Source organism: Phyllostomus hastatus, unplaced genomic scaffold (genome assembly GCF_019186645.2).
Source record: "Phyllostomus hastatus isolate PE091 unplaced genomic scaffold, TTU_PhHast_1.1 phas_contig_17, whole genome shotgun sequence".
In the NCBI taxonomy this organism is placed as follows: domain Eukaryota; kingdom Metazoa; phylum Chordata; class Mammalia; order Chiroptera; family Phyllostomidae; genus Phyllostomus; species Phyllostomus hastatus.
The window spans coordinates 10,961,289-10,984,851 of NW_025333664.1; the positions used below are offsets into that span (position 1 = coordinate 10,961,289).

Genomic DNA, 23,563 nt, shown 5'->3' on the forward strand with positions numbered 1-23,563 from the left:
ATGTGACAGTCATGTTGTTGCCACAGTAGCCATGACGGCGATGCTCTCTGAGTGTCCCCATCCCCTAAAGACTTTTGAACCGTAGCGCCAGGGGGCCTGAGAATGCCGAGGGCTGCGGCCTGGGCTTCGTCCTATGTTCCCTGGCATGTGCCCCTCTGGGGACAATGAGGTTACAGCCAGTTGCTCTCCGTGGTCACTTCTCTGACCTGGAGCGACTGTGCCCACAGTTCATGTTTCTTTGTGAGGAGCGACACCTTCTTTCTTCCGTCCGTGCTCTGTAGTCTCTTCTTCTCAGACGCCCTGGAGTGAAAGGACAGCTTCTGCTATCTTTATTTCACTGTCTTTTTTTACATCTGTTTTCTCCCTTCCTAGGCTATTAAGTAACACAGATAGTTGTTGCCTTTTCCCCTCCAAAATTCCTTCCTAAGAGCTGAGCCCCAGAGGACAGGGTTGAGTGATTTCCCACACCAGGGAGTGAGCTCTGGGGCGGGGGGGGCGGGGGTTCAACTGCTGACCTGCTTCTCATGCGTGAATTCCGTGCCTGTCTTTCTTGTGAAAACATAAAATCCACAGAGTCTTTGGGAAGGCCTCGAGAAATAAGAAAGATACACTTAGATAAGTATGAAAAGATCCTATCTTATGGGCAGATGCAATAAGAGCACATGGGATTACGGAACTAAAATAATACCTTTTTATTCAAGATTTTAAAAAACGTATTTTGAAAATGTCGCTAAACGTTGATACTGGCAGAGTTTTTCTCCTGGGAGGAACTCGACAATATGAGTATATAGAATAAATAGTCGGTAAAGAGAGTGGAGTTGAGGACACACGTCACCCTGGCTGTGCCTAGACTAAGTATGACAGCTTTGTAGTTACAAGAAAACAAAATCTTTTTTCTATTCCAAAGATTCAATAGGGTGGCCATAAAGTCTAGAATTATAGACAGTACTACTTTGTCATTCATTGTCATGTAATATCAGTAAGTCATTTATTAGGGATTTGCTTGGTTTCCAGAGTTTGTGGTCACTTCGTATAATTGTTCCTCTCCTCTGGGAGGGACGATGACATTTATTCCCATTGCCTTAAAAATATTCTTCTTTGCGCTGTGTGCTTATCCCCAGTGAGAGTCCTTTGCCGTTCCTGGGAGTGACTCTGGGGAGAGGTGCAGGATATGGGAAATGGTGCAACCCCCGATTCCCTGATCTACTCCTCCCTCCTCCGCTTCCTCCCAGCCAAACAGAAGGCCACAGCAGATCTCAGAGCCACTCTATGTCTCAACAGTGCTGGCTGTTTCAGCCATTGCCCGGTGACCGAGGAACCTTTGCTAGGTGAGGTCAATAAAAGACAAACATCATTCCCAGGGTGTTTGAAAGATGTTGCTTGTTTTATGTTCAGTGACCTAAAAGAAGTCTATTTCTGGTTTTCTTCAACAAACTCCTTCAACGATTTTACAAAATTAAAGTTTTTAAAAAATATTTGGACCAAAGTAAAATTCAAGGGATAGCTTTTCTTGGATTTCCTTCTACTGCCACAAACACCATTGCTTCGCTGTCATGTGGAAACAGTAGTTTGGGTGGTCCCTGAGATTCCCACCTGTCGTCACAGTCTGTGACTGTAACAGGCTGCGAAGTCATTTTGCTTTCCCTTATCCTGACAGCCTTCCCTCTTAATCAGAGCTTAAAGATGTTGCTGTGTTTAAAGCCTTTTCAACACTGAGGGACTTTTTGGTGCCTTTCATTTGGTTGGAGCTCTCCATTCTCGTTAATAGCTAAAGCAGTGTGCCATATTTGCTCCCTCCCGGGATCTTTGGTTTTGGGGCTCTGATGCTGACACAGGACATGGAGGTCCTCGTGGTAATTCCACACTGTGTTTACAGAGAGCATATGTCTCATTTGTTCTCTGCTGGTTACAGGATCTTGGGACGCATCCGTGTCTGGCTGATGAATTGTATTAATCACTTTCACTTAACTGATGGTACCTTTCTTTGCTGTGGTTAATTTCGCCAGAGAGACAATTCCTAAATCAGAGTCATGGTCCAAGTCTGAATTGTCTTCTCCTCCATCTTTAGTCACTCCCCTGTCTGTTTGGCTTTTCAAAAGAAGAACCCAGTAATGGAGACTTCTTTTAATACAAGAACGTGGTCTGGTCATAAGCTATTATCCATTTCCATATTTAGGTGATCCTGGCTGGTTTCCAGAGGAGACGAGTGCAAGACCCAGACGTCGGGAAACCACAGAGCTGTATACCAGCGACAAAGACAAATCTGCTTCCTACAGCCGTTCGGATGTGTTATAATTACAGTTGTTTATAAATGCCGTACCTTATCTTCCCTTTGACAAACTGCACAGTTGTGGCCAAAATAAATGCCATGATCTGTACACTTCAGGGAATGCCCCAGTTTTTTGTTTTTGTTTTTTAAGATTTTATTTATTCATTTTTAGAGAGGGAAGGGAGGGAGATAGAGAGAGAGAGAGAAACATCAATGTGCCATTGCTGTGGGTCATGGCCTGCAACCCAGGCATGTACCCTGACTGGGAATCGAACCTGTGATACTTTGGTGTGCAGCCCGCGCTCAATCCACTGAGCTACATCAGCCAGGGTGGAATTCCCAGTTTAATCCTAATAAATGTGTGTGTTTGTGTGCGCAAGCAGGAGAGTGAGAAGGGGATGGTAAGGCATGTCCAAAAGGGAGACAGCGCTTGTGTGGCACAGGTGGTCCTCTCCTCCTTAGCGGTAACTGGGCTATTCCCAGAGGCACAGCTTCTTTCTTGAAGGAGAAGGTTCCTCTGTAACACTTCCCAAAGGAGTGGTGCACCTAGATTCTCCCTGGCGTTAGTGTGTGTCTGACTCCATTTCATTACACCTTTCTTTTCTTCATTTGTAAAGCTTTGGCTGTAAAGTCAGAAATGTACTGAATAAAAACAAACTGACTTGTACTTAATTTAGAGACGAGTAAAGGGAAGAAAAAGTCAGTCTTTATGTCAGCCCCAAGGTGCTAGGGATTAGAGGGCTTTTCTAGTTTTATGAGAATTTGTACTCCTGATTTTTATACAGTTATTTTTTAGATAAACAGACCTCTGAAGGACACTGTTGGGTTCCAGTGCCGTTTCACTGTGATCTCTTTTGAGCTCAAGTAGCTCTCTAACCTAATGTCTCTTTGGTTTACTGTCCTGTGAAATGACAACTCCACTTGACCAGAAGTCACGTGTTTAGGATGAGCCAGGGTCTTTTCGGTGTGAAAGCCATCAGCCCTCTTGATTTCGGTGATTTGGGTGTATGTGCTTAATTCAAAGTATCTAAATCTAATCTGTAAATGCTCTTCTAACTATTCATTGTGTGATTATTTTGATTATCTTACTTAAGGATTATTCATACTTTTTAATTTGATAGAAATAAAGGTGTTTTGTTTCCTGCTTAAAAAAAATTCTGAGTTTTCATTTACTTTTGAGAAAATTTTACCTTGCTTGGGAGCCCTGGGAACCAGCTGGACATTTGTCGACTCTGTGTGTCTTTAGCCCCCGTCCTCACTGAGGGCGTGACTTTCATTCTCTTTGGACCCACAGTTCCTCCCTACCCTCAACTCCATAGTAAAATATCACACTTACACTAATATCAGAAAATTCCCTAGTGGCCCGTGGCAAGAACTTAGACACTCAGCTCCCTCTCAACTTTGTCTCTGACACTCACTTGCCGGGTGACATTAGCTGACACCTTTCGCTTTGCAGGGCCTTCGTGATCCCTACCTGGAAGAGGGGGAAACGGGACCTGATGGGCCCTCAGAATCCTGGCACCTGGGTGTCTCGGCCTTCCATCTCCTCCGGGGCGGAGTGTGGGAGAAGGCAGGTAGTAGAGATAAGAGGGACAGGGCTGCTGAAGACGTCTCGGTCGTTCATTAGAAAATCTATTCCTTAGTGTCTGTGGGGGATCTGGTGAGACACTGAAGTTGACGGGATGGAATTGTGTAGTTTAAGCATCTGGCATTAAGCTTTTTTATTGTACGGTAAGTACCTGAGGTTAAGGTTTTGATGGCAAAGGAGTTTATTTCAAAGAGGTGTTTATCCACCTCTAATAAACCTATTTCCAGCCGAAGACACAGCCATTAGCAAAACAACTAGATAAAGGACTAGACTGCCCCCATGCATGGAGTCCCCTTTGTTAGGAAGCCCTGAGTACCCTGGGTAGAAGGCTGACCCCTGGAGCAACCCTGCTTCTCCCTTCCCATGCCCCAATTCCCACTTTTATGCTTCCAATTCTGTAATAAAGAGTGAACTGTGAAACCCTATATACCCCACACTTGGACTTTAATAAAGCCAGAGCCCCACATCCTCACTTCCTGCTCCTCTCTCTGCCCTTGACCTTGCTTTGTGGCCCTCCAGCCTACTGTGTATCCTTTGGGACCTGTGAGTAATAAATCTTCAAAGTTCCCTGACAGTTTTGTAGAGGTGAGTCCTGCCATCAGAGTAAGAGCCACAAGGGCTGGTCCAAGCACCACATTGGTCCTGGAGGTGGTAGGGGCATGCCTGTGGGGTTCACTACCTGAGTGAATACAGCCGCCTGACTGTAGACATTCCTAGCCAAGGACACCACTATCCACAGGCTGAGGGGCTCTGTCTGTGGTCCTAAATTCTGTGACCATATAGTCACTCACTGATGATAAGGCTGGCTTTGGATGGCTTCTGTCCATCAGGTAGGAAAGTTGGAGAACAAAGCTTGGCCCAGAAGGGCAGTAGCTAATTTGGAAAGGGAATGGGACCCTTAGAGGTGACATTTACTCTTGGAAGAGTGTCCCTCCCTCTGCGAAGACTGGTTGACTGGCTCATGTTTTGGATTCTGCTGCTGCAGGAAAGGTGCCAAGTAGGCCAGCACTCTCTCGAATGGCCTTTCCAGTATTCTAATTAGAATCCAGCAACTCTGCTGTGTTATTGACTTTATTGAATTGTAGCCTCTCAGGCCAGTCTCTTTGCTTCACAGTTCCTCCTCAGACAACAAGGAGTTTTTGCACCTGATGATAGAAGCTTTCTAGAAGCTCTGACATTCTCTCCTGCTCTCCAAGCAACACAACATTGACAAACTCTATCTATTAACTTTGCTACTCTGGGGCAACTGGGGCAACATCTTTACTCTTTGGCCTTAGTCAAAGAGTATCAGCGACCTAAAGAGAAAAGAGAGGGGGACAGGAGGAAAATGTGGGAAAGGGAGAAAGAGACACAGAGATTATAGGAGAGGCACCGAGAAAGAAAAAGCCAGGCATAGACAACAGAGAGGCACAGAGAAACAAAGAGATACCAAGAGATCAAAAACAAACAAACAACACATTGTCAGAGACAAAAGGGGTGTGCCAGTGTGCAGATCAAATGGAAAATGAATAGACAATGAGGACAGTCCGCAAGTCTCAAAGTTGTCAAGAAGACCCCATTTACTCCTATGGTAGCCTGGAATGTGAGACAAGCTTTGCCCACTCCCCCTCTGGTTGACCAAGTGGCCCAGCCCAGCCCAAGGGGCTAAGGATCAGGAGCTATCCAATAAGAGACCTTTCCCCAGGGCCGTGAGCTATATGTGCCAGCTAGTCACACTGATAGTCTCAGGAACTCGGTGTTCCCAGGAAGAAAGGGGGAGGCTGGCCTGACTCCATATCTAAAATACTGACGACTGAAAAAATAGGCTGGACAAAGGCAGCCAGACATTTTCTCGTTCTGGATCCACCGGACAGACAGGCCAGCTCTTCTTTAGAATGGCGTTTTCTGGACTTCTGAGGATCCTGCTGCTGTTCATCCTTGTCGTGAATGTCCAAGTATTTACTCTGAGTGACTTGTTAATGCCCAGTAAGTATTGGGGCCTCAGCCCTGCCTGGGAGAGAAGGAAGTGGTGCTGGAAGGAAGGAATGAGGAACAATTATTCCTTAGACTTGAGTTGCTTTTCACTGCCTTAGCCTTGGTCCCGGGCTGGGAAAGCAGAGAGATGTTTGAAGTGTTTCTTCCTATTTCCCTCTCTGTGGAAGATCCCTTCCGTGAATGCAAGAGTCCAGATCTAAGGCAACCATTACTTTCAGCCTCTTTGAAGTAGAGGGTCTTTCTAGGGGGGAGGGAGGAAGGGCGGGGAGAGTCATGGGATAAAGCATTTGTGGGAGGGTCTGTAGAATTCCAGGAAGCCTAAGGGACCTTCTCCTCACCCCACAACGAAGATAGCCCCCTTCCTTGGGACATCATCCCTATGAACTCTGGATTCTTTCAAATACAGTCCCATACAGTAGCACTGCACCCCAGGGGTTCCTTGACTTTGGTATAAAAGACAGTACTCAAAAATTCCTTTGAACTTCAGACAGTAGTGCTCCATGACTATATAGTATTAATGATAATTGCTGCCATTGACAAAACATTCAGAAAGTAGGGATTTAAAGAGAGGGATCTGGAGCTACACTTGGTGGTCCAAATTTTGGTTCCACTACTCAGTAGCCATGTAACCTTGGACAAGTTACTTAAATTCCACCTGCTTTGGTTTGTCTATCTGCAAAATAGGGATATCAATAGAATTTCCCTCATAGAGCCATCATGGGGATTCAATGAGAGAATACATTTAAATTGCTTAGAAGAGTGCTTGGCCTTTTGTAAATAATTAACAGATGTTAGTTAATGTTACTGTGTATCGGTTACTATGATTCTAGCTCTACACACTGTCTTGTTTCTTCCTCATAACTCCGTAAGGCTATGACGATTTTATCAGTGAAGAAACCAAGGCTCAGAAAGAGTCAATGGTAAAACCAAGAGTTAAGGATTTAAAAACCTAACTGTCTGATGCCAGGATGAGTGATATTAACCACTGTACAATAGCACCCCTCAGAAGGAACTCCCAAACACTGAGTCCCCAACCAGGCTGAAACGACCAGATTCTTTTAGACCAGTGGCTTCCAATAAGGTGATTTTGCCCTCCAGGGGACATCTGCAAAGTCTGGAGATATTCTGAGTTATGACTGGGGGGAGCTACTGGCATCTGGTGGAGAGAGGCCAGGGATGTCGCTACACATTCTATGGTGCACAAGACAGGTCTCTCTTTCCTATCAAGTAATTGTCCAGCCAGACTGCCCCTAGTGTCCAGGCTGAGAAGTCCTGCCTTCAAAGGGGTGGGGCCAGAGGATAGAACCGAGGATGGGACAGGAAGGTGGGGAGTGAGGGGCGGTCAGGAGGGAGAGCAGTGTGGGCAGGGCTGGGAGACACGAAAGGGCACCCTGAGGACGAGGGCTCCTGGAGATGAGCAAAGTAGAAGCAAATTTCCCTGCACCCCCAGAATTGCCTTGGGTCTGGAGAAGAGTAGACACTGTGCCCTCCAAGCCTTGTGGTGATAAGACTGTTCCTTTTGCAGAGAGATGCCCCAAAAGCCAAGAGAAATGTGAATTCAAAGAAAGGGATATATGTAAGAAGGACAAAAACTGTCCAGGCAACATGAAGTGCTGCGTCTTTGGCTGCGGAAAAAAATGTGTAGACCTCAAAGAAGGTACGATTCAGAGCGTCGGAATAACCAATTCTTCTCCCCAAGCCCTCGCTTTCGGCCCACTTGGGCTGCCTTTGTTGCTGGTTTGCTAAGGGTTGGTCTCTGGGCAACAGTGCGGGACGTGGGAGACCTGATAACAGCACTCGTCCCTGCCCCTAACAGGACGGACGTCTGACAGTAGATGGGATCTTCATTTTGTCCGGGCTTCGGTTTCTTCCCCCACAAGGAGGGTATAAGGGTGTGGTCGAACCAGATTTTCTCTTGGCTACTTTCTACTCTTACTACTTTGGGGGCCACCCTATACCGACCTTGTCGCTGTGAGAGATAATGACACTTTCTGCTCTGGAGTGTCCGCCTCCCTGCCTAACCCCACAAGTCTGACCTGGCACGCCAGGAAACCTCCCCTGACCCCTGACCCCTGCAGACTGGAGCGCTTTTCCTTTGCTGCTACAGTCTTCACTCCATGCCCATCTCCCCGGGTTTCCAAAAGACTATCAAAGATTCTTTCCTCATTCCTTGAACAAATGTTGCGTCTCTGAAAGTCAGTGGGATCTGACCAAGGCAGCCAGGGAGGTTGAGGAAAGCTTCCCCGAGAAAGCAAAAGTGGAGTTGAATTCAGAAGGGCAGGGAGTACATTTAGGCCAAAGTGGATGGAAGGGCTCTCCAGGCACAGGGAACAACATGTACTTCACAGAGGAGCTGAGGGAGTATCAGCGTGGTACATGGAGAAAAACATTGCGGGTAGGTAGGGTCCAGTGGGCTGGAGTCTCTTAAGAGCAATGGAGACTCACTGAGGTGGGCGGCGACACGAACAGGCTCCCACTCTGCCTGCAGAGGAGAAATGGACTGTCTTGAAGGACTTCAGGATGAAAGGCAATGGCAGCTTGGACGAGGGAGGTGGCTGAGGGGATGAAGAAGAATGGGGTGTGTCCCATAGGCGTTCAGGAGGTAAAGTAAACCGGACTTGACCATGGGGCAGAGCGGGGAGGCAGGAGGATGGTGAGCCGTTCATTTGCCTGCAGAGGAGGGATTCTGAATTCAGACTTCCCGAGGTCAAACCTCGGCTCCAGTCTCCACCAGCCTATGTATCTTGGGGGTGGGGGGCAAAGGAATAACTTCCCCTCTCCGTGCCTCCATTTCCTCAGATAATGAAAGGGCTGACATTAGAGTTACTTGAAGGACTCAGGGAGTTGATGTGCGTGAAGTGCTGTGAGCGCTGCCTGGTAGACCAGAGTCATGTGACACATATTAGCTTAACTATTCGTCATTCGTGACCGGGAGCTCTCGCACAGCAGGGCCAACCCTTTCCTTGGTCTCCTCAAGTGTCTAGCACATGGTTGGCGCTCAGTGGCTGATCCAGTCCCAGTCAAAGACTCCTCATTCATTCTTTGCTTTACCCTCAACGTTCTGCCAGATTCTACACTGTGCCAGACTGCCTGCTAGGAATGGGGTTTCCAAGACCAAATCAGTTATAATCTGTTCATTAGAAACTCACAACCTCACAGTCGAGGCCGAAGATGGACACAGGTGACAAATGTGCCCCATTCAGAAGCACCATCGAAAGATGCCCGGCCAGTTCCGGCACGTGAGGGGGGTGGAATGCAGAATGGAGTCAGAGACACCACATGGAAGCTGATGTCCCAGAAAGGTTTTGAAGGGAGAAAAGGAGTGTCACTAATGAACAACATTGGGGTAGGCAGAGGGGCTGTGGAGTGAGAGGTGTGACAGCGGGGGACAGCATGGCGGGGTGCGGGTGCAGGGGCGTGGAGCCCGGAAGGGAACCACGGTGGGAGGAGGCCAGAGCCACAGGCAGGAGGCAGAACGTGAGTGCAGAATGCTGCGACCAGCGCTGCTTCAGATGCACCGGGTCCTTCTCCCTGCTGGGCAGCGCGAAGGACGGATTGGAAGGAACAGGGGCGGAGGCAGGGAGGTCCGTTCGAGGCCATCTCAACTGTCCAGGCACGAGACACAGACTTAAAGCGAGGAGTGGACATGGTGCCTGTAGACAATGGAATATGACTCAGCCCTAAAAAAGAATTAAATCTCCTCATTTGTGACAACCTGGATCGGCCTAGAGCACATTATGCTAAATGAAATAAGTCGGACAAAGACAAACATGTAGGATTTCACTCATACGTGGAATCTAATAAACAAAACAAACAAAACAGAAACAGACTCCTAGATACAGTGAACAAGGTGATGGTTGCCCGGTGGGAGGAAGTTGCAGGGCTGAGGGAAAGAGGTAAAGGGATGAAGAGGTACAAAGTGGCAGTTACAAAATCGTCCCGGGGACGTGAAGTACAGCAGAGGGAATACAGTCAGTAACACCGTGGTAACCATGTATGGTGCCCGGTGGGTAGGTGCTGGGATATCAGGGGGATCACCCTGTAAAGTATGCGATTGTCTAACCACTATGCTGTCCTCCTGAAACTAATACAAAAGAATACAGAATGTAAACTGTGATTGAAAATTTTTTAAATATTGTAGTAACTATGTATGGTGGGTACCAGACTTACAGGGGGATCACTTCATAAGCTACAATATAAATATCGAACCACTATGCTGTCCACTTGAAACTGATATAATATGAAATGTCAACTGTAATTGAAAAACAAATACAATTTGATGAGAACGTGACAGAGAGGTTAGCTATGAGGAAGTGAAAGTCAGTAGAACCCAACTATTTAGCTGAACTCACGGTTTCCGATCTGTGTTAGTTTGCTGGGGCTGCTGTAACAAAGACCCACAGACTGGGTGGCTTTCACCACAGAAAGGTGTTGTCTTACAGTTCTGCAGGCTAGACGTCCAAGGTCAAGTGTTGGCAGGATTGGTTCTTTCTCAGATTGTGCAAGAGAATGTGTTCCCCGCCTCTTCCCCGATTTCTGGTGGTTTGCCAGAAATCTTTGGCTGGAAATCTTGTAAACCTCTGTCTTTATCTTCACAGAGAGCTCTCCCTGTGTGTGTCCATGCTCAAATTTCTCCTTTTTACGAGGCCATCCATTATGTCGGGTTAGAGATGCACCCTATTCCAGTATGACTCATCTCATCTCAGCTAATTACATCTGCCACAACTCTATTTCCAAAGAGGGTCACACTCTGAGGGTTAAGACTTGACCATATGAAGGGCGAGGGGGTGGGGAGAGATGCAGTTCAACCCACAACAGGACTGAAGCTGACTGCAGAAAGAAAAGGTGCTTGACTTTCCAAAAAAACCACCCTCTCCTTCCCTGCAGCAACTTTCACTTGACTCATGATCCCATAGTCTCTTCTTGACACAGTTTGGAAGGCAGAGTAGATGGCTTACAGTTGGTCATTTCCAAGGCACTTCCATCTCTTTCAACCATTCGGGGCGTGTTTACTGAGCCGCTGAGCTACTCTCTGCCAGGCACAGTGCTAGAAGCCGCTCATTCAGGGACAATCAAGGAGCTCACAGCTCAGGGGGCCAGGAGGGTGGTCTCACTTGCCCCTCAGGACAGCCCTGTGCAGCAAGCACGGTAGGATTTTGCATTTCCACTTTACAGAGAAGGAAGTCAAGGACAAAGCAGGTAATATGGGAGGTTGATGGGCAGACACTGAATTAGGAAAAGGACCTTGAAACCAGAGCCTGCTCACTCTCTGGAGAGACAATGAGGCCAGTGACCAGACGTGAAGGGAGATACCGATGTTCTCCAGGGGTGGAGGCACCCAAAGAGCTCCACTTTGGGGGTCTCCCTGCAGAGGGAGCTGGGCCCCTGAGGTATGACAAGGTGAAAGGAGACCACTCAGTGTCATCTATGGGGGTTGTGGGAGGGACAGTAACAGTTGTACTTTTGCGGGGTGGACATTCTTCAAGTTCTCAACTCTGGGGTCTCCCTGCAGACATATGCAGTTTGCCGAAAGATATTGGGCCCTGCTTAGCTTTGTTTCCTCGCTGGTGGTATGATAAGAAAAATGATACCTGTTACGACTTTGACTACGGCGGCTGCCAGGGAAACAATAACAACTTCCAATCCAAAGACCTGTGCCTGAGCGTGTGCTCCAAGAAACGTGAGTCCCAAGGGCCCCAATCTTTCATCTTCGCCAGGGCCACAGGGGAGGTCTGGGTGTTGGCTGGTCTAATCTGGGAAGGCTACTTTCTTGGTGGACCAGGTGCAGACAGAACCAGCTCCAATCAGGAGGTGAGAATACATCTCACAGAGGGTTGGACAGTGGCTTCCTGCAAACTGAGGTTGGGAAGGGACATGGTCATGAATCAAAGCTGGCCAGCATGAGGGGTGGAGCGAGGATGCAGATGTGGTGAAATCTCAGGGACCCAACTTCAGAGAGCTCACAGGACATCCGCCCTCGCATTGGACATGTTGACTGACCACCCCAGGCCTTTAATTTCCTCATTACCACTCTTGGCTAGCAGTCCACTCCCATCATCCATCCACTCCTCTCCACATCCGTTTTTCCTTTAGGAGATTCCTAGCTTCTCAAAGTAAACCCAGTTCCTTTTGATGTTCTATGCAAGATGAACAAATGTGACTTTCAAGACTAGTTCTGAAGATAGGCAAGCCCAAAAATGCTCAGCTGGTCCTGTCCTACCTTCTCAACAGTCTCCTCATCCTGAGAATACAGATACACCGGAACAACCTTCAGGCTTTGGCTCCTGATTCAAGGCTCTGTGCGCCTGATCGATGCTCCAGGATGGGTTCCACTCCCAGCATTCAAAGGCCTTAGCCCTTCCCAAAACAGAACCCCAGGATCTGCCTCCCTCTTGCTCCATCTCAGTCTCTTTTCATACATAATATCCTGTTTTTCTTAAAAATCCCTCCATCCTTCTCCCCCCTCTCTCCCTACCTCCCTCTCTCCCTCCCTCTCTTCCTCCCTCCCTTCCTTTCTTTGATTCCAGAGAGAGGGGAGGGGAGGGAGAAAGAGGAGAAGAGAAACATTGATGTGAGAAAGAAACATCAGTTGGTTGCCTCCTACATGCACCCCTACGGGGACTGAACACACAGCCCAGACATGTGCCCTGACTGGGAATCGAATCCATGTTTTAGTTTGTGGGACGATGCCCAAGCAATTGAGCCACACCAGCCACAGCCATGATATCCTGCTTTGATCCCATTTCTATAGTCCAACTTCTAACACCCCCTGTTTATACCTGTGCAGCTCCCAGTTTTTCCCAATAAGGTGCTCTGTGTGACCCTGTGCCTCTGAGGCTGAATGATTCCCATCAGTTGGCACATTATGGTTTGTGGAGAGTAAAAGCTCACTGGGGCTCCTGGAGACACCATTCAGGGGCATGAAGAAAATCAGAACCTTGAAAGTTGAGAACCCCAGGGATATTGTTATCCTCCTCTGTTTCTTCAAAAGAATTTCAGACCCTTTTCTGACAGGGGCCCATGGGCATTGCCTTAGTTTGGAGCCCCCAGAAATTGGTCCTAGGACAAGGGCATGGGTGAAAGTATTTTATTTGGGACATAAATGTAGGGAGTGGGGTAAGTGATACAGGAAAGTGAGAAATTGATTATGAGCAAGTTGCTACTGTGAGAAACTATAGCTTAATCCTATTGGAGACCTTCTAAGGGACCATGTAAAACATGTTTCCATATTTTAAAAAACCTGTCTTCAGTTATGGGGAAGCTGAGGTGGGTATCCACTGACTCCCATACCCTAGTGGGTGTCTGGGGGCATGAAATCCCTCATTTTTCTAGGGATTGCACACAATCCCTTAGATTGTGTTCTGCACACAATCTAAGCAAGCTCCCAGGAGCCATGAAAAACCCACAGCGGAGAAGCAGAGACTCTGAAGCTCAAGGTGGAAAGCTATCATTGTGCACTGACTATTGTTCAGCCATAAAAAGGAATGAAGCACATGTAGACACTACTCTGTACATGAACCTCAAAAACATTACGCTAAGTAAAGGAAGCCAGACACAAAAGGCCCTACACTCTATAATTCCATTTACATAAAACATCCAGAATAGGTAAATTCATAGAAGTAGAAAATAGTTTAGTGGTTTCCAGGAGCTGGAGTAGGCTGAGGGATAACAGAGTGACTGTTAATGGGTATGGGGTTTTCTTTTGTGATGACAATGTTTTGGGACTTCTGATCAAGATGGTGGCGATAAGGTGAGACATGGCTCACCTTTTCACACAATCACATCAAAATTACAACTAAATATAGAACAACCATCATTCAGAACCGTCAGAAATCAAGTTGAATGGAAATCTGACAACTATAGAATTAAAGAAACCACATCCATCCAGACTGGTAGGAGGGGCACAGATGCGGAACAGGCTAAGCCCTCACCCACGTGTGGTGGATAAAAATTCAGTAGGGATATCTCAGGAATAAGGAGTCCCAGCCCCACATCAGGTGCCCCCCAGCCCAGGGTTCCAGTGCCAGGAAGATAAGTCCTCACAACTTCCAGCTGCAAAAGCCCATGGGGATTGAATTGGTGGAAGAAACTTCTGGAGCCCCAAGCAGTTCCTCCTAAAGAGCCTACAAACGAACTCACCTACTCAGACTCACTCCCTCTGAGCTCCAGCACCAGGGTAGCAGCTTGAAAGGCACCACTGGTATACAGGCATCAAGGTGGGGAGAGGCCATTGTCCCTTTTCTTTTTTTCTTTATTATTTTTTATTTTTAAAATAATTTATTATTTTTTTAAAGAAAGGGGATGGGAAGGAGAAAGAGAGGGAGAGAAACATCAGTGTGTGGTTGCGTCTTATGTGGCCCCCAGTGGGGACCCGGCCTGCAACCCAGGCATGTGCCCTGACTGGGAATTGAACCGGTGACCTCAACTACAGCCCGAGCTCAATCCACTGAGCTACACCAGCCAGGGCCCATTGTCCCTTTTCTAAATCCTCCCCCTCAGAGAGCTGGCGAGCTGGTGTCATATCTGAGACTCCATCAACCTGGCTAACACTGTTTAACCAGCCTTGGAGATCCTCAGAGACTCTACTCACTCACTCTACCCCACTCAATTTGTGGGCCCACCAAAGCTGCTTTTTCATACGAATAGCTGGTTTTGGCTCATGACTCATAACTTCCTAAATCCTATCAAACAAGCAACAGCTGGCCCCAGTGAGCCCTAGGCCTGGCACTAGCAGCAGCTAGCCTAGTTTCACAGCTTGGCTTTGCTTGGGAATCTCCAAAGCCCAGCATAAGCAGCAGCCATCTCAGACTCCTTTATAACTCAGGCAGGGTGGCACTGGGAAAAACACAGGTGGGGACTGAACTTGGCCTGTACCACCTGGGAAACTCCAAGACCAGCGTACCCAGTGGATTGCTACAGACCACACTGGAGCACCACCACCCTGCCCCTGTACAGCTGATCCTCCACAGGGGATGGAGGTTTGCGGTAAATGGTTATAGCCAATTCTTGCAGCTGGCTGGCCTGGGTAAGTCCCTCCCATTGATTCGTCAACAGTAATCAAGGCTCAACTACAAGAGGAGGGCGTACTTAGCCCACACGAAGGGTGCACCTCGAGTACCCAGCTTGGATGATAGGGGAGGCTGTGCCACTGGACCCTACAGGACATCTACTACATTAAGCAACACTACCAAGACATGGAGTCAAAGCAACTCTACCTAATACATAGAAACAAACACAGGGAGCCTGCCAAAATGAGGAGACAAAGAAATATGGCCCAAATGAAAGAACAGATCAAAAATTCCAGATAAAGAGCTAAACAAAATGGAGACAAGCAATCTATTAAATGTTGAATTCAAAACACTGCTTATACAGATGCTCGAGGAACTTACTGAGGAGCTCAGCAGCACAAAAAAGATCCAGTCAGAAATAAAAGATACACTAATTGCAGTAAAAAACAATTTATAAGGACACAACAGTAGAGTGGATGAAGCCAAGAATCATATCAATGATTTGGAACATCAGGAAACAAAAATCAACCAATCAGAACAACAAGAAGAAAAAAAGAATAGAAAAAAAAAGAGGATAGTATCAACAGCCTCTGTGACAACTTTAAGAGGTCCAGCATTCTCATGGTGTGCCAGAAGGAGAAGAGCAAGAAATTGGAAAACTATTTGAAACGATAATGATGAAAACGTCCTGATTTGGTGAAGGAAATAGACATGCAAGTCCAGGAAACACAGAGAGTCCCAAACAAGATGGATGCAAAGAGGCCACTCATAGTTAGAATGCCAAAGGTTAAAGATAAAGAGACAAGCTTAAAGGCAGCAGGAATAAAAGTTACCCACAGGGGAGTTCCCACAAGACAGTCAGATGATTTCTGAAAAGAAACTTTGCAGGCAGATTAGAAGGGATTGGCGAGCAATATTCGAAGTCATGAAAAGCAGAGACCTACCACCAAATTTGCTCTACCCAGCAAAGCTATCATTTAGAATCGAAGGGCAGATAGAGAGCTTCCCAGACAAGAAAAAACTAAAGGAGTTCATCATCACCAAACCATCATTATAAGGAATGTTAAAGAAAAGATCAAAACTATGAATAATAAAATGGCAAAAAATATATACAAATCTATCAACAATTGGGTTTTATTTCATTTTTTGCTCCTATTTAAGTATGTGATGTGAGTAACAAAGTTTTTACTTTATGGGCCTTAGTTTCCCCATCTGTAAGAAAAATGTAGGGGGATACACTTGATTTTTTTTGCTGTGAACAATCCTGAAGCGTCCACTCAGTGCCAAGCTATCTGCTAGGAACTGGAGTACCGAGATTGCAAAAGGCCCAAATCTCACATTCTCATGGAGGAGTCAGAAAATGCGTACAAATAATTGCATCGAAGCAGTGAATGTGTGTGCAAGACTGAGAAGCAATAAAGAAAAGCAAGGAGTGAAGCATGGGGCCAGGAAATGCAATGCAGAAGAGTTTGAGGTCTGGGAAGTGTTTTGAAGAACGAAAAGGAATGTACCTAGTGAGCAAAAGACGGACGGACATTTCAGGCACGTGCAAAGGCATGGAGGAGTGTGAGAGCGTCACTCCTCCATGCCTTTGCACATGCTTGAAATGTTCTCTAGGTAGGCAGGCACCCGAACTGCTCTTCTCTGCAATCTCTCTGCAGACATATGCAGTTTGCCACAGGTAGTTGGCCCCTGCTTGGCCCTCCTTCCACGCTGGTGGTATAATATGGAAACTCAGGCATGCTCCAAATTCATGTATGGTGGTTGCCAAGGAAACAATAACAACTTTCGATCTGAATCTGCCTGCAAGGCCTTCTGCTCAGAGAAATGTAAGTCCTAGGGGTCCCATCTGTCATGCTCATCTGGGCTAGCTACCCTGGGAGGTTTGGGTGTTGGCTGGTCTATTTCAGGAAATTGGCCAGCTTGGGACTGGCCAATTCAATCAGGAGGTAAGAATGCACCTTCAGAGGGGTTAGTAGAGGAAAAAGAGGGTGGGATGGGGAGCAGGAGAAAAAGTTGGCAAGTATGAGATAAACAGGGGGTGCAGAGAGAGGAAGCAAAAGTGGTGAGTGTCCGACACTAAGTCAGAAGGAAGCCCAGTGAATCGGCTCGGTGCTGGGCACCATGCACCTGTCAGTCACTCCAGGCCTTTACTTCTCACCAAACCTCATCACCAATTCTCGTTCCCTTCTTAAGGTGATTATAGCCAGGACAACCAAATGCTTTATTGACCACACCAAGACACTTTTGAGGAAGGGAATGCAGTTACTCATTATACTGAGAGGACAGACATAAACTGGGGCTCTACTGGAAAAACCAGAGCCACACGAGTCACTCCACTTCTGTTTCCTCTTCCTGTGAAAAGATGTCAAAGTGATATTACCTTGAGCACGCCCACACCTTTCTTCCCCCTTTTCTCAGGCGTGTATTTCTGCTTTCTCCTAAGCTCTGAGGGTCCTGGCAAGACTTGCAATGAGGGGAGCAGCAGGCAGCAGCAGCTCCTCCCAAGCTAACACCAGGAACCTGTCTCCAAGGCCCCCTTTTCTCTGACTTCCCAGTGAGCTAACGGCAGCCCCACCTTGGCTCACTTCCGTCCCTGTGATGCTCACTTCTCAGTGAGTCCACCCGGCCCAGCGTGGCTCACTTCTTTCCTGTAACGTTTCCAGAATCCAAAGCAGAGCCCCGCCCGGGCTCTCTCCTGTTGCTTCTCCTACCCTAAGCCCTCCCTTTGCTTCACTGTCCCCAGCTTTAACAATCCTACTATCAGAATAACACACACACGCACTAACCTTACCTCCCTTTTTCCATTAACTGCAAGATTTTTTTCCTAAGGGGATCAGAGCCCCAGCATCTCACCCTTTTCTATCCTGCTATCTTGCAGAGTCGTCTTCTTGACTAGGATAACCTAACCTGAACTGGGACAACCTCCAGGACCTGGCTCATAACCCAGTCTCTCTACACTTGCGCTTGACTGATGCTCCATATTGGTTTCCACTGGCCACACCTCGGCTGCCCAGGACCTTGGCTGTTCCAAACACAGAACCCCAGGATTTGCTTACTCCCTTTCCTCCAGTTCAGCTTCTCTTCAAGCATAATGCCCTTCACCTTTTGACCCTTTCTCAGTATGTGTCCCTGTCTCTTTGACTTTCAGGGCCTCCATGTATGCTTTGGAGGCCCCCGTTTCCCCCAATAAAGTGCTCTGTGAGATCTGGTTTCTCCAAGGCTGAAAAATTCACATCTGATGCCCCAGTGTGGTTTTCAGAGAAGCCACTGGGTCTCCTAGTGATGTCAAGAGGGAGGAGCAGGAAAACCCTGCAGGTGGAGAACTCTGGTGACCCTGTTGCCCTGGTGAAGTTGTCACAAGATGCTGAAGATCCACAGCAGATCCATGTTTTGTATGGTCTAAAGTTTATAAAGTTAGGAGTGTCCTTTTAAAAATGAATACAACTTAAATTAAGAAGTGAATATTATTTCAAATGAGAAGGAACATTTTTAGAAAGCTAACAAATACCACAAATTGCACAAAATCCATATAGACTAATTATTACAGTTTTTACATATATGGCAGCAAGCACGCGAAACTCAATTACTATGGAAAGATAATTAGGTCCTTTGTTGAATGTGGCTGACCCAAAAATGATTCTATTTTTATTTTGACTGGTTAGATGCATAAAACAGAAGCATGAATGCACAGCCATACTTGATATTTGTAGTCCTATTAAAGGTTTGTGTTCTAAAAATACAGCAATTTAAATAAATTCTCTTCGTACAATTCCATCAAGAAACCTGGTTGGGACAGGGTAGAGTGCAGGGACGTTCCTCTCAGGACCTCAGTTTCCCATCAGTTGAAGGCAAGTTGAAGGCAATGGACTAATGTCAAGGAATACTTCTAAAGTTAAGAAGATAAGGCAACTCAGGAGTCCTGCCCAATCTGGTAGGCACCTGGGGCTTTCCCATCACATTGGAGCTTCCCAATCCTTGCTTGGGGTTGATGTACATGAGTGACTGGGACAGCATCATCTACGCTGGGAGCCCATGGACCAGAGAGGTCCTTGGGAAGAGCCAGCGTGTTCCCTGTAGTTGACAGTATCTGTGCACCTGCTGTGCTCGGCAGAGAGCTCTGAGCCCTTGTGGCAGAGTACAGGGATCTCCACGCCTTATAATGACATCAGTGATGTCATTACAGCAAAGATGCTGTACCTCTTTGTTATCAACTGTTTGCTCATTTCTTGGCCTGTTAGAACACCTCCAATGGACACCTCCAGTGGAATCTTCAGGTGTTATTCATGGCGCCATGCAAACCTGGGACACCTTGTCTTCCCTCTCCTTCTTATTCTCACCCCAAAGCTTCTTGCAGAGCCAGAAATGCCCAGAGAAAGCTGTGGGTGGTTTGCAAACTCTGGGAATGTCCCAGTTGAGGGAGTTAGAGAGCTCCAATAGCCCCCATAACCCTCCTTTTTATTTTTTTACAAATGTACAAATGAAAGCTACTAGTCGGAAATAGACACCCAAGATCACACAGCAAATCAATAGTAAAAGTGGAGCTAAAATCCAGGTTCAAAGAGCAGCAAGGTGTTGTCAGACCCCACAGTCTCGTTGGAAATCTGGGTGAATGTAATGGCTACTCACTGCTTTGTTTTTTAATAGTCCGCATCTTAAGGTCACTCCTACAGTTGAAGAAGTCCACACCCTGAGGAGTCTTTGTCCAAGGTCAGACCTTGACCGCTTTGATAGCACTGCACTATCAAAGCTGAAAGGCCAGGCTCTTGCTCATCAGTCGGAGTTTAGTAATGAACACAGAAACCAAAGTCAGTATTTCAAACAGAAAACTTAATACTGACTGTTGATCACGTACGTGTTGGGAGGATCTGGACAGTAAGAAAGAACCAGGGCTTGGATAGGAATCAGAGAGAACACTTGCTCCATAATAGCAGGGCAAAGGGAGGCTAGCTCCATGAACAGTAGGAAAGCTTGGGGCTTGGGCACCGGCATCTGGTCTCTCATGCTGGCCCAGCCATTAATCTCTACGTGACGCTGAGCAAGTCACACTCCTCTCTGGGCCCCAGTTCTACACATGCACCACTGGGAAAAGACAGGGCGGGAAAAAAGGATCTTCTCCTCACCCCAGCCTCACCCGGGACATTGCCTTGGCTGTCATCCTTCCCGGCCCCAGTGACATCCAAAAAGATATCAGTAGTGTTCATGAAGGGAAAAGTGTGGCCCTAACACTGTACCAGGGGTATCCAAACTTTTGGTGTCTCTGGGCCACACTGGAAGAAGAAGAGTTGTCTTGGGCCACACATTAAATGCACAAACACTCACAAAACCAAACAAAAAAATCACTTGATGGTTTAAGTACATGTAGAGTGTTGTGTTGGGCTGCATTCATAGCCATCCTGGGCCACATACAGCCCGTAGGCTGCGGGTTGGACACCCTGCACCATGCACCTTCCAGGACGGCCTGGGAGTCCAAGCCCCTGTGCTACGTCTGCCTCTCACTAGATGAGCTGTGCTCCAGGGCAATAACACAGCAGGAAGGGAGAACTGAGCCCGTGTAACTGTAAGGGAGCCCTAGGTTTTGTGTTCAAGGCCAGTTTCCACCCTGAGAAGTCAACAAGGACTGCTGCCTGAGCTCGTCTGTGATACCTCAGACACGAAACAACACCAGCAGGCTCTGTGAGGAAGGTGGGCGTGCACTGCGGAGACTTTTAAATACAGTGTCTGTTTGGGGGTAGGTCAAGGAATTTTTTTATAGCTAAATCATATAAGTGACTCACCAATACCAGTACTTTAAGAACTCAGAGTTCTAGAGTCTTTAAAACATTGGATAAGACATAAAAAGAAAGAAAGGTCCCAAGGTAGCTCTGTTTATATTCAAGCTATTTGGCATAGAATGCTAAAAAGTATCTTCGACTAAAAATTTTACTTGGATTTCTGAAGACATAAAGTGACTCTGCTCTTAAAGTGATCAACCTTATTTTGCACCTCTAGACATTTATTTTGAACATAAAAATAAGGTAAAAAGGCAGAAATAAACTCTCTTAGTAGGATGTGCTTATGATAAATGTATTTGTTATATGTACAAACAAGTCTTTGCTCTAAGTCCCTGTTCCACTGTTCTGTAAAACGAGAATGACAATAATATCTACTCCAAGGACTTTTTTGGTAAGAATGTAATGAGACAAGGCAGAAAGTTCATTGACATATTGTCAGTGTTGAAGTGGTAGTAGTTTCCTTCCCCCTTCTGGAAAGGTTTTGTGGAGTTCAGAACCTGAAAGGGAAACATTATTCTCCCATCCCTACAACACCCAAATCAATGGATGCTAATCAAAAGTAATTTAGTTCTCTACATGCATATGATTATACAGGGTTAGTAAGATTCCTTTGATGAGTATAAGTGCTAGGTTACTACTAAGAGCTTTTAATAAGTCTTACACTTGCCCTCCGTCTTCTGGGATGATTGTAACTCTACCATCTACACCGCCCAAGGAAGAGCCAGTTCCCTGAGTTGTGGCCAAAGATCCCCCAGGGCAACCTGAGTACAGAATGCCTGGTTTTCAAAGGCCAGTGCCTCCCACGCCCACCCACCAGGTGTGCTCAGCCAGGTAAGTACAGGCACACCTCATCAAACACTGCCCTCGCTGCATGGAGTCCTTATCACCCTGCTCACATTGGAAATATTTTTATAACTAAAAAAAAATACTTATACCCACAATTCTTCTACAGGGTTTCCTAACCTTGGCACTACTGATGTTTGGAAACAGACCATTCTTTGTTGTGGGCTATCCTGTGCATTGCAGGATGGCTAGGTTAGCAGCCTCACTGGCCTCTACCAGCAGGAGAACCCTCCCCCAAGTTGTGACAATCAAAAATGTCTCTAGAGCCCTGGCTGGTGTGGCTCAGTGGATTGAGTGTCGGCCTGTGAACCGAAGGGTCACCGGTTCGACTCCCAGTCAGGGCACATGCCTGGGTTGTGAGCCAGATCCCCAATAGGGGATATGTGAGAGGCAACCACTGATGTTTCTCTCCCTCTCTTTTTCCATTACCCTCTTTCTAAAAACAAACAAACAAACAAACAAATCTTTAAAAAAATGTCTCTAGATATTGCCAAGTGTCCCTGAGCAGCAGAATCGCCCCCTCCCCAGATGAAAACTGCTCTTCAGAACTGTGTGTTAAAAGGTCAATTCTCACCTCCTGGTCCGCTGCTCTAGAAGAGGGAGCTCTCAGCCAAGAGCACATATAGGCAGTCCTGTCTTTGCTTTGTCTGAACGGCAAGTTCCAGTCTGTTCACTCCCTGGGGGCCTCCTCCTGCCATTGTTTTGGTTTCTGATGAACAGATCTGACCACTCAAGAGAGCTAAGGAGAGAGATGCCAGGAACCATCCGAAGTGCAAAAGAAGATGTATCACAGAGATGCTGGAACGCAGGCTCCAGAGGAGTCTTCGAGAACATGAAGGCAGAGGAAGCAGTGAGGATGAGAGGGCTGACTGACCATTGCATGAACTAGAGTTTGGAGAGGCAAGGTCCAAGGAATGAGAACCATCACGGCTGCAATGAGAATCATCAAGGCTGCAGGGGACTTAAAGAGAAAGGAGGAAGAGTTACTGGTGAGATGCAAAGATGGGTAGCACACTTCTGTGGAGCAAGTATGGTTCTGATCCAGCTGACACTCCCGTTTACAAAAAAGATCACCGTGCACGCGCACGTCTGCAAATAGCATGTGCCCGCATGCACTGATGATGTATGAAGCAGTTGTGTATTCACTGCACCCTTGTGCCAGTGCTGGAAGTATGCTAAACCAGCACAATTAACCTCAACGTACAGATGAGAAAACAGGCTCAGAGAGATCACACGACTTGCCCAAGGTCAAGAGCACCTGAACTCAAAAGCACAACCTTAAATTTCATATCCAAGACTCACAAAATCCCACTAAACCATGCCAGCTTTATCTTTTATAAAAAGTCAGATCTAGCCCTGGCTGGCGTAGCTCAGTGGATTGAGTGCGGGCTGCGAACCAAAGTGTTGCAGGTTGGATTCCCAGTCAGGGCACATGCTTGGATTGCAGGCCATGACCCCCAGCAACCGCACATTGATGTCTCTCTCTCTCTCTCTCTCTCTCTCTCTATCTCCCTCCCTTCCCTCTCTAAAAATAAATAAATGAAATCTTTAAAAAAAAAGTCAGAGCCCTAGAGGATTTGAGAAAGGATGTGGGTAGGGAGTGCACTGGTCCTTGGCAAATGAGGTGTGTCTCTAGACAGCACGATTCTCTAAACCAAACAAAGTTGTGTCGTCCTTCTACACAACAATGTGTGTGTTGCTTTCACCATTCCCTGGGAGACCCCAGATGGGAGGGAGGCAGCAGCCAAGACTATGCCTGGCAGAGTGTTGGGAATTCAATACATGTTTGTTGAATGAATGAGTAATACAAGGACATTGGAACTGGACAGATGAGGGTCCCAGTCTTGGCTCTGAAACTCACCATTCATGGGACAATGGTGAAGGTAGTTTAACCTCTCTTCACCTACAAAATGGGGGTTCTAAGCCTTTTGGAAATCCTGGGTGGATTCAAGGGAGGTAATGCGTGAAGTGTAGTTTACCTGGTGCCTGGGAAGGTAAAGACATGCAACAAATGGTACCTGTGGTTTTATTATTGTTACAGCGGCTTCCACACTGAAGTGCTGGTAAGGTGGCTTTGGATAAAGGCCAAAGATCAGATAAGACCAAA

General features: G+C 46.8%; 1 protein-coding gene across 2 annotated transcripts; it reads left to right on the forward strand.

Moving 5' to 3' along the window:
• The first annotated feature begins 5,667 nt into the window (after positions 1–5,667).
• On the forward strand, positions 5,668–18,046 carry LOC123815166 (eppin-like). 2 transcript variants are annotated; one of them, XM_045833376.1, is made up of 5 exons: positions 5,668–5,822; positions 7,357–7,488; positions 11,344–11,511; positions 16,501–16,668; positions 17,721–18,046. In XM_045833376.1, coding segments are annotated over exons 1-5 (561 nt in total). In that variant the 5' UTR covers positions 5,668–5,731; the 3' UTR covers positions 17,723–18,046. The 2 variants fall into 2 exon arrangements, with proteins under 2 accessions (XP_045689332.1, XP_045689333.1); XM_045833377.1 differs by lacking the exon at positions 16,501–16,668.
• The last annotated feature ends 5,517 nt before the right edge of the window (positions 18,047–23,563 follow it).